This window comes from Solanum pennellii, chromosome 1 (assembly GCF_001406875.1).
Source record: "Solanum pennellii chromosome 1, SPENNV200".
NCBI lineage: Eukaryota > Viridiplantae > Streptophyta > Magnoliopsida > Solanales > Solanaceae > Solanum > Solanum pennellii.
In genome coordinates, this window is record NC_028637.1 from 106,469,043 (window position 1) to 106,480,077 (window position 11,035).

Sequence of the window (11,035 nt, forward strand, 5' to 3'; positions counted from 1 at the left end):
AGTAAATATTTAAAGTCATTACCTTAACCGCAAAGAGGGAGATATCAAAGGCCGACCTAATGACAAAAGTAAGGTTTAGCAGTTTTCTATTAACAAGAAATTTGCTTACATGTCATTTATATATAATTTATTATAAATATGTCTAAACAGAAGAAATTTAATCAGAGTTTGTCATATATAAAATGGAAGGACGAAAGTAACGTTTTTCCCAAGAATATATTTTCTTTTATTTATCGAAAATCACTCGCACTCTTTTATTTATTTCTTTTTAAAAATAGCGGAGAAGAGAGTTTTGAATACTGTGAGGAGAGGTTGAAGAATTTCGAAATTATATATATAGCGGGACTCCTCTAGGGTTTTGTTTCATCTTCATCTTCTTCTCTGATAACTGTTTTCTCTTGTTTATTATATTTATTTTGGCAGAGACAAGAAAGAATGACAAGACCACGATGTTACTTGGACATAAGCATAGGAGGAGAACTTGAAGGAAGAATTGTTGTGGAACTTTACAATGATGTTGTTCCTAAAACTGCTGAGAATTTTAGGGCTCTTTGTACTGGTGAAAAGGGTATTGGTCCAAATACTGGTGTACCCCTTCATTACAAGGTTCTTTGCTTATCTTTTCGTTAATAGATATGAAATTCAACATACCCTTTTGAAGTTTTGCTACTAACAACAAGTTTTAATTTGTGGGATTTTGTTGGGTCTGTCTTGTTTCTTGTTTTGGGGGGTAAGAAGTATTTATTCTGTGTAAATCTTGTTTCTTGATTTCAACAGATTAAGAAATTGTTGGTGAAATCTTTCAAGATTCTTGGTAAGATGAAATTGGATACAACTGTTTGAAGTTCAAGTAACAATGACTAATTATAATTCATCTGAATTTGTTGTATCAGTGTTCTTTTGCTTGTCAAAAGTATATATAAAGAATGAATTTTGAGGGTTAGTTGTGTTGTGTAAAGCTGGTGTGTAAAGGTGATGAATAGAATAAGAAACCATGACTCAATTTCTTTTCTATCATTGGCTAGTTCTGTTTTGTAAAAATTTTCTTGTAGAAAAGTTCACTCTTTTTTTAATGTTTACTTTATTGTCCTTTCATTTGCTCCTCCAAGCAGATTGTCAGTTATTCTGTGCTTTTGAGATTGATGCTTTATCTTGATAAAATTTTGTTGCCCTTTCGACACTCTGACATTATTGTCTATTTTAGATCTCAATGCCGCTTTTTTATTGATCTCCTGCAGTCCTAACAAATAAAACCTTCTATTCATACTAAGTGAAGTTAGTCATTTTGGTTTCAAATAAAATGATTTTATACACTTCCCTACTAGAAAGGATGAGATATTATTTGATTTCTATTTGTTGCTGGCTTCTCCCAGAATGGTCTTCTAATTGCTCTGTATGGTAAGACGAGGGGAGATTATCGAATTCACTTGAATCTCTCAAGAAAGTCACTTTTGCAAGGTTTTTGAATTTTGACTGTGAATTGCTCTATGTGCTCTGATGATTGCTTGTATATATTCAAGGAGACTTGGTGTATAGAATGCAAGAGTGTTTGCCTTTGGCAGCTGCTCTGTTCTCGTTATCTTTGAGTATAAAAGGAAATGCTTAGATAAATGCTTTCACTATTTTATTGTTTGTGATCAACCCTCTGTATTTCCTTTTTCTTTTTAGCTGAATTCTTGAAAAAAATTGTGCTCGTCATGCCGAGCAATATAATCTTCTTTAGTTTGTCCCTAAATGCTGTTTTGATCCATTGTAGGGAAATTGTTTTCATCGTGTGATTAAGAGCTTCATGGTGCAAGGTGGTGATATTTCTGCTGGAGATGGTACTGGGGGAGAATCCATCTATGGGCTAAAATTTGAGGATGAAAATTTTGAATTGAAGCATGAAAGGAAGGGGATGTTATCTATGGCCAATTCTGGGCCTAACACAAATGGATCTCAGTTTTTCATCACAACGACTCGAACTTCTCATCTAGATGGAAAACATGTGGTTTTTGCAAGAGTAATCAAAGGAATGGGGGTTGTCCGTTCTATGGAACATGTGACTACTGGTGAAAATGATTGCCCAACAGTAGATGTCAGTATTGCGGATTGTGGAGAAATTCCTGAGGGGGCTGATGACGGTATCACAAATTTTTTCAAAGACGGTGATCTATATCCTGATTGGCCTGCTGATCTTGACAATAATACTGATGATCTCCCTTGGTGGGTCACCGCTCTAGAGTCGATTAAGGCATTTGGTAATGAAAATTTTAAGGTATAAATTTTAAAACAGCATCAGATTTATTAACTACTTAATCCCTTTGCTAATTTTTCTCGTTGACATTTGACTCTATCTCTTTTAGCTATCTTTCTAACGTATGCTTGCTTATTCCCATAGAAACAAGATTACAAGATGGCTCTTAGGAAATATCGAAAAGCTTTGCGCTATTTGGATATCTGCTGGGAGAAAGAAGGGATAGATGAAGGTAGGAATTGTAAAATCTTTTGTAACATAAATGGCTCTGAAATACATCTGTTTCTACGAACATATAAATTGCGCTGGAATATGGATTTGTCAGTAAAATATGTGTCATGTGAATTACAACTCTGCTTGTTCATCTTGCAGATAGGAGCGCATATTTGAGAAGGATGAAATCGCAGATATTTACCAACAGTTCTGTGAGTTTCCTTTCTGCCGCTTTAGTTTGTTGCACTACTGAATTCACATTTTAGAGAATAATCATCTTACAATTTCCCTTGGTAATAATACACCTATTCTGCTTTTTGTTACTAATGGTCGCAAATGTTTATACTACATCTAGATCATTTCAGGATAGTGCAGGGACTGAACAGCGTTATAGACATTATTGCGATAAATGTAGTACAATATTTTTTAATTGCACTTTCCTCTTCATCTAGGCCCCTTTTTGTTTTGATGTCTATATTTGCTGATTGTGCATTTGTTTTCGATTGAAACCTCATAATTTTATCACGTCTCTTGAGTTTGGCACTTGCCTTCGTAACTCAGTTCTCATGCGTTCTTAAATTCATGTTTGTTTGCCTATTAACCAACCAAACAAAATAATTGATATGTGTTATGTATAACCAGGCTTCTAAACTAAAACTAGGAGATCTGAAGGGAGCACTCCTAGATGCTGACTTTGCAATGCGGGATGGAGAAAACAATGCAAAAGCTCTATTTCGTCAGGGTCAGGTTGGTATCTGTCAAGCGCTTTTGTATTCTGCAGCAGCTTTGACCATCTTAACTGTTGAATAACCTGCGTGTTAATTAGGGTTTTGTAATATTGACAGCAACAACCGTACCCAGTGTAATCCAGAAATGGGGTTTGGGGAGGGTGGTGTGTACACAAAAAGCTTTCTAAAGGTCAATAAGGTTGAACACCATGATATTTTCTCGGTGTTTTGTGTTTCCAATGGATGGTTCTATAACTCAGAGAAGTTGTGTAGGACATGTCTATACTAGTCTCTTGGCATCAGAAGGTGTAGCTATGTGTAGTTCTCCATAAAGTTGAAGTGGTTAAAGGGAAAAATAGGATGGGTTGGGGGTAAGTATGGTTAGTGTTAAGTTGTACGTGCTTGCTGTGTAATACCTGATATGATAGCTGCTTTTATATGTCAATAATGTCATTATGGCTAATGTTTACTCTTAGCTATCTTCTATACTCCTACAATAACGTCTTGTCTGTTTATTAATCAGGCACACATGGCTCTTAATGACATAGATGCTGCAGTAGAAAGTTTTAAGAAAGCTTTGGAGCTTGAGCCAAATGATGGTTAGTGATAGTTCATTTAGTAGTTAATTTGTTGTGCTTTTTTGCCTTTAAAGGTTTTTGACACCCAACTAAAATTAACACTTACTGGAACACTAATGAACAGAAAATGTTATACTGTGATGTGAGATCTTTACTTAGGTGAATTTAAGGATGTGTATGCTGTAATATGATAAGAATTATTTAATTATACCATTGGTGGCGTGATAGCTGCATGAGAGCAATAGGCTATTTTTACTGAAGGTGACACTAGTTTGGTGATGAATTTTCAGGAGGTATCAAAAACCAGCTTGCTGCTGCTAAAAAGAAGGTTAGTACTTGGCATGAAGACTCCGTATGAGTTTAACAAAAAATAAAATTAGTTTTTTCCCAGACTGTCTATTGTCATACTTATTCTGTTTTCTTTCTTTTTCCTTGTAGATTGCTGATAGACGTGACAAGGAGAGAAAAGCATTTTCCAGGATGTTCCAAAATTAGTTTTGGTTCTCATTTGGCACCAGTGCTGGCAATTAATACTCTTTATCAATTGCCATCATTCATGGAGTTCCTTCTGCTTTCAGAAACAGGATAGTTTATTGCCTTGTATCGAGACATCGGTCCTGATCTATGAACTAAATTAAACTTTAAATGAACTGCTCAGGCTATTCTTGGTTATAACTTGTATGCACCAAATAGCAGAAGGAATTTTAGGTGTCAATGCACCCTTGTTGTTATTAATCAGCTATTAATAAGCTGCACGGATAATAAAAAAAATTAATCATGGGAAACCGTTATCCGATGTTCTTTTATAATTGTGCTGACTTGCAAGGTGACTTCCTTGCAATCTCTGTAGCCTAATATTTCCACATTGAGATGGAAGTAACTTGTATGTATTATGTAACTTAACTGTAATGTTAAGGGCGTATGATGGGAAATTTGTTTGGTTTTTATAGTCCATTAGCGTATGTTAATTGTGGTTATTGACTTATGTCCCTTCTCACAGGAAATCGGTAAATGTTAGCACATGAGATGTGTTAATAACAGGTGATCTCTGTGGAGTGATGTTCTTCTATTCAAATTGTAAGTTGGCATGATCATTTCCTCGCTTTTGACCTTGCATTTTTCCGTGTGTTGAAAATCGAGACTCAAAATGCATAGTGGTTTTGTTGTCTCATCTCTATGTATTGGTGACTCTCAATTTTCTTGTGATTGTTGCATCCCTAGTGTTCTGGTCCAACATTTTTGTGTCCTGTGTATGTTTTAACTTGCTTTTAGTAACCAAATCCTCCCTTGTTATGACCATAAAAAGAACCAAAAGTGACTGAACAAAATCTACAATGGGAGCTTCCTTTTTTGGCTTGTACAGTTGTACTGTAATCTTCTGCACATGAGAAAGAAAAAAAAAGAACCAAATAAGATGCTTCTGTGCACATCTTTTCCTTGGAAAAATAAGAACAGTAACAAAATTGAGGTCCCATTTCAACAGTGATGTTTTCTGGTAAAAGGAAACAGGGAAATGTAACTTGTTTGGACTGACTTTAACATTTGAAATTAATTGAAAATAAAGTTTTCATACGAGAACTATGTGAGTTTCCTACTTGAACTATGTGAGTTCCCTATATGAATTATCATTAATTATTTATTAAATTGTTGTTCAATTATTACTTGTTCTTTTTTCTTACCTGAAGTATCACTATCATTTGGGGAGGAAAAACTGTTATTTTCTCTCTAACAAACGTCTACAGTCTATTAGGTACACAAATACATGTGTAATATGTATGGGTTAAGTGTACGTAACATGTTCAAATTCAATATAACAATGTCAATGTGAAGAATGATAGATGGACATGCTTGTTATTTATCGTATATTCTGAATGCGTTGTAAAATCAATTCATATTCACTCTTACAATTAAAACTCGAGACTTTTGATTAAACATCAAACACTCCACCATAACATGTAACGGTCTGCATGATGTCATTATTACGTCAATGTGTCGTCTCCAAAAAATAAATCCTTCTTTTGTCTATTTTCCCAGCTGACGACTTTTATTCAGTTCCAAAAGCCCGCTACTAGCGCATAAAATGATGGATTATAACTTTTTCTTGATCAATATCCCACTAAATTAAAAATGATTAAACACTTAAACTTTTGACTTCTAAATGCCTTGTATATTGTGACAGAATACGTCAAAGTCAAATCGTTTACATGGTTTTTCTTTAGTAATTCTTTTTTTTAAAAAAAATTAGAAAGTGTTAAAATTAGACGAAGAAAAGTTTGATCTAGAAGATTAATTTCGACGATAATTGTACAATGACTATCGACTATTGTATCTATGGTAAACTATACATACAGCTATGAACATTAGTCGTATATACTGATCAACCTCTTAACATAGAAACATTAGTCAAAACCTGTAAAGCATGTTTAATCGAAAAATATATGAACCCCTTAAGATATCTCAAGTGTAGAAGCGACCAGCAAAAATGCTAATTAGTTGACAAGTGTGTAACAGTTTCGGTTTAGGTAAGTAACCATTTTGAAAGAGGTAAGTAAAGTGTTTTTTGCACTAATTTTCTTGTCTCACCAACCAATTACTTCAAGAAAATGTTGACTCATTTTTGTTCTCATTAATCATATTTTTGTATTTGCCTTACTATATATAGCCCATCATTTTGGCTCTCTAATCACCACAATCAATTCCAATTCTCTTCTATCTTCATTGGAAAAATGAAAATGGCTTTGGCTAACGCACAATCTTTTTTGTTTCTTGTAGTGTTTTCATTCATGTTTGTCCTTAGTATGGCCAACTTTAACTACGGTTGGGGACCAGGAAAGTTGAACAAAACCAATTGCCCCTATGGTAATAATCACCCAAATGCAACTCAAACTTCAAATAAATTCAACGTTGGTGGTTCTGAAAATTGGCGTTATGGATTCGACTACATGGATTGGGCTCGCAAGAGTGGCCCTTTCTTTGTCAATGACACATTAGGTACGTACATACGATCTTCTTTCATTTTAAAAATTGAAAGGAATATAATCGCTATCTTTTAGCTTTAAATTTCTGAATTCGTTTACGTATGTAACATGCAGTTTTCAAGTATGATGCACCAAACGCAAATGGAGGATTTCCACACAGTGTATACTTATTACCAAACTATTGGAGCTTTATCAAGTGCGACTTGAGGAGAGCTAAGAGGATAGCAAATCCAAACCAAGGTGTTGGTGAAGGATTCGAGTTTGTGTTGAAGAAATCACAACCCTACTTTTTTGCTTGTGGAGAGCATGGAGGAATACATTGCAACAATGGTACCATGAAGTTTGTTGTCATGCCACTCAAACGTTGGACTTTCTGAGTCCATTAGTGTGGCACCAAATACAATACTTAGTAACCTTTTGCATTTTTGTTTTGTTTGGAAAAAAATAACGAGTCTTAATTTGTTTTGTTTTGTTTGGAACAATACTTGGATATTGGAATTTTACTTTGAATTTATATGTTGTGATTGAAATTTTGACCAAAAAAAAAAAAGATTGATACTGATATCGTTTAAAAATGTGTTTCGAAGTGAAATTTGTTATAAATAAAATTAAGAGTAATTATGGGAAAGCCAGAAAGAGGCCAATGTTCATTGTATTGTTTTTTGCATTAGATCAAAATAAAAGACTACATTACAATTTATAGGGAACCAAAATAAAATAAAAAATAATAGTAACATAATAATATGTTATTTTCATCTAAACTAAAGAAAATTATTTATTTTCAACCAATACAAATTTAGACTTGAAAGAAAAATAATTTATATTGTAGAGTACTTTTAAACTAGAAAGGCAAATATATATCTCACGATGCAGGTAATATAGTATAAGAAAAGAAAAAATTTACATAGAAAGTGTAGCAACACATCGATACAACGAATAACGTGACATTACTTTAACATTGAAAATTCGTCCTTTCGATTATTTGTAAAGTCTTGAGGTACTTACTAATTTTATTTGTAATAAAATATTAAATTTTGTGACTTTGTTGAATAAAATCTTACTAATTAACCAATAAAGCATATGCGTAAAAACAGATGTTGACAACATATATGCTGAAAATATTTATAATATTTAATTAATTTCATTTTGGTTCTACTTTATAATTTAGACTACCAGGTATAAGCCAAATTAAATTTAAAATAAATTCTCTTCTGTATCGTGATTATAACGAAGCTAACCAACAAATCATCAGAAATTTGAGCACATTAAACAAATTATACTTTCATGAATTAAATCTGCCACACTTAATAAAAACCATAACAATATAACATACAAATATATAGAGATTATTTCTTAATTTACACCACTAGATAACAGACTAGTGGTCTTTTATTATTAATAATATAAAAATCTCTATTATGATAAGTACAAGCAAAGACGTTAGAACTTACCTTACCCATCCTAATAAATTCCAATTGAAGAGACATAAATTAAAACAGATACTCACTAAATCGAAATTAAGTGAGAAAATAGGATTACTAATGTTGTTCAACAAATAACAGGTGGGAGAACAACCTTGTTGGTGTCATCAACAAAAACAATGACACGAGCACAATCCACTGGCAATGGAATTGACTTAGAAATGTTCAACACCTTAACATGAACACTTGGGTTCTCATTCTGAATTACACTCACTGCTTTAGCCACATTGCTTCCCATTAGCTCCGGCCACGACGACTTACCTACATGCATTAGCAAATACCGTCACATCTCTCTATAACAATCAAATCGTTATAAAAACAAGAAGCACAACAATATTTTTTTAAATTTAACTTACCAGTAACCTTGCATGCGGAAGAACAACCAGCGGTACTCATATTTGGCTAATTAACTCTCTTATAAATGTGCAAATGGTTTGTAGAAAATCAGTCTAGGGGTGTCTATATTTATAGGTGTAATTTGTCTTTGGTTTTAATTTTTTTTCTATATTTAAAGATTTACTTAGGAGTTCAATAATATACTACTTAAGGTTAGTTATTTAACTTATCAACATATATAGAGTAGAGATATCATACACATCATTATATTGGGAAAATAAATAAATTGTATTCTAAATTTGTCCCAAAAAATTATTTACACTCTCCAAATATGTGGGGAGATTCTTACATTTATATTTTTTCCCAAATTGTATCTCAATTTTCCTACTAAGAATTGCGTGACATGGAAAGTGCTTTTGCCAAAAAACCGTTAAAATCGTAAGGAGATTTTACTTTGACTAATGCGCATATGTGAGTTACAAAAATAATAGAGTAATAGAATTAATTATTTAATTTTATAATTTACTAGTTAACATATTCGCGCTTCGCACGGACTTCATTAGATTTATGAATAATTTTTTTGGTTTTTTAAATATTTTGAGTCATATTATTATCATTGAACCCAATAACTTATATTTTTCAACTTTTTGTTCACTATCTATGCTTTTAGTATTTTAAATATAGTTGATTTCGTATAATCTATTTGGTATGTTATCTTTAGAAACATGTAAAGAAAGAAAATAATTTCATGAAAATTTTCTTTTTGTTTATGCGGCTGTAATAAATTCTAAACTATATTTTAGGAGGGAGTTAAATTATACAGTGTTCATAAAAAAAATATTAATGAAAAAAATTACTCTAAATAAATTGATAACCAATAATTTAATAAATTAGAAAACATATTATATATATATATATATATATATATATATATATATATCTGTGTGTGTGTGTGTGAGAGAATGAAATTCCTAGAGTGAAAATATACAACTAATTTCAAGTCATGCTTATCATATTATTTAATCTAAAATAGTACATCTTTTAGAATCTATTGCTTGTAAAATAATAAAAGGTTGACTTTTATTTTGGTGAGAATCATCTTCGGTATATTGAGAAATCATGTCAACACTACATAAGCAATTCAATAGGAATATCATATTTGCATTATTCAACTAACAATATACTCTACTTAATTTTTTTAATTTAACATGAATCTAATATGAAAAGCAAACATTCAATATTAAAAAAAAAATAGCAACACAATAATTATTATAGAACGAAAAAAAAAAGCAACAGTTGCAATATACCAAAACTGTTAATAAACACTTATAAATTTATAATATATAAAAAAAATTAAAAATACTAATAAAATACAAAAACTCTATAGAAAATCTCTTTAAAATTGTTACTTGTAGCAACTAAGTAAGATAAGAAAAACTATATAACTTGCATATTAATTACTTTAGGGGGTTATCCACATGAAAGGTTTTGAAGTCATGAATGTTATTAATTAACAATTAAAAATAAAAGTTACATATATTAAAAAAATGTCAATTATGCAGAATAATACTATTAAGTAATTATTTGAAGAGGAAATTTTGAAAATATATTTTACAATATCACACTAGTGAAGAAAAATAAAAAATATGCTAAATAATTTAGAGAAAAGGTAAATGTGATCGCAGGTGATAGAAATGTACCACATCATCTTATTTATTTCTAACATTCTAACTTTATATGTAAATAGATATATTGGTTGTAAGTAAATAATAAAGAGAAAGTAACTTAAAATATTTTTTTAAAATTGTTATTCTGAAATTATAATCAGAAGAAGGTCAAAAGAAAAAGGAAAAGAAAGTGGAAAATTAATCTATTAGGATTGAAAATTAAAAAGATGTGAGTTATGGATGATTATTATTTACTCCTAATAAAATAGTATGTGAAAAGTTTTTATTGTAAATGTTCCTGTATTAATAAAAATTATTTTTAATTAATTGAGTATACTACTTTTACAAAAAATCAATTAATTTAAATAAGAAAAAAGGTCAAAAAAGAGAAGACAAATGTCACATCACTTTTTTTTATGTATCTCATTTTCAATAATTAAGAGAAGTAAAATAAATTACACTTTTTAGTTATAATATAATTAATGTGACTAAGGGGAAATTTTCTCTTCATTCTTTTTAAATAATTTATTTATTCATTAAATTTTTTAAAAGTACTAAAAATTATTAATTTATTTTTTGTTTAGTCTATGACTATTTTTTAATATGATAAACTATATCATATATTTTTTAGAGGCATCAATATGCAATAGCTATAAGAAATGTCTCATGTGCAATATTATATTTTTCAACTGTGACAAAAATTGAAATATTAATTAGAACTTGACGAAAAAATTACATAAAAATAAAACTATATAACTTTTCATCTTCATTCATTCACATAATAATAATAATAATAATAATAATAATAATAATAATAA

At 30.7% G+C, this 11,035-nt stretch overlaps 3 protein-coding genes across 4 annotated transcripts; 2 read left to right on the forward strand and 1 right to left on the reverse strand.

Annotated features, from left to right (window-relative positions):
• The first annotated feature begins 226 nt into the window (after nucleotides 1-226).
• LOC107012021 (peptidyl-prolyl cis-trans isomerase CYP40) lies at nucleotides 227-4,687 on the forward strand. Its single transcript, XM_015211768.2, has 8 exons — nucleotides 227-606; nucleotides 1,757-2,257; nucleotides 2,381-2,468; nucleotides 2,609-2,661; nucleotides 3,092-3,196; nucleotides 3,701-3,776; nucleotides 4,046-4,083; nucleotides 4,194-4,687. Exons 1-8 carry the CDS (start codon nucleotides 436-438, stop codon nucleotides 4,248-4,250), a joined length of 1,089 nt encoding a protein of 362 aa, XP_015067254.1. The 5' UTR covers nucleotides 227-435; the 3' UTR covers nucleotides 4,251-4,687.
• A 26-nt stretch (nucleotides 4,688-4,713) lies between these two features.
• LOC107012064 lies at nucleotides 4,714-7,247 on the forward strand. Of its 2 annotated transcripts, XM_015211907.2 has the most exons (3): nucleotides 4,714-4,832; nucleotides 6,528-6,746; nucleotides 6,848-7,247. In XM_015211907.2, exons 1-3 carry the CDS (start codon nucleotides 4,814-4,816, stop codon nucleotides 7,108-7,110), a joined length of 501 nt encoding a protein of 166 aa, XP_015067393.1. In that variant the 5' UTR covers nucleotides 4,714-4,813; the 3' UTR covers nucleotides 7,111-7,247. The 2 variants fall into 2 exon arrangements, with proteins under 2 accessions (XP_015067393.1, XP_015067314.1); XM_015211828.2 differs by lacking the exon at nucleotides 4,714-4,832 and having other exon boundaries at nucleotides 6,433-6,746.
• A 1,034-nt stretch (nucleotides 7,248-8,281) lies between these two features.
• LOC114075590 (glu S.griseus protease inhibitor-like) lies at nucleotides 8,282-8,610 on the reverse strand. The gene is made up of 2 exons (XM_027913972.1): nucleotides 8,571-8,610; nucleotides 8,282-8,475 (listed from the first exon to the last, which is right to left on the reverse strand). The coding sequence occupies exons 1-2, from the start codon at nucleotides 8,608-8,610 to the stop codon at nucleotides 8,282-8,284; spliced, it is 234 nt and encodes a 77-aa protein (XP_027769773.1).
• Between the last annotated feature and the right edge of the window lie 2,425 nt (nucleotides 8,611-11,035).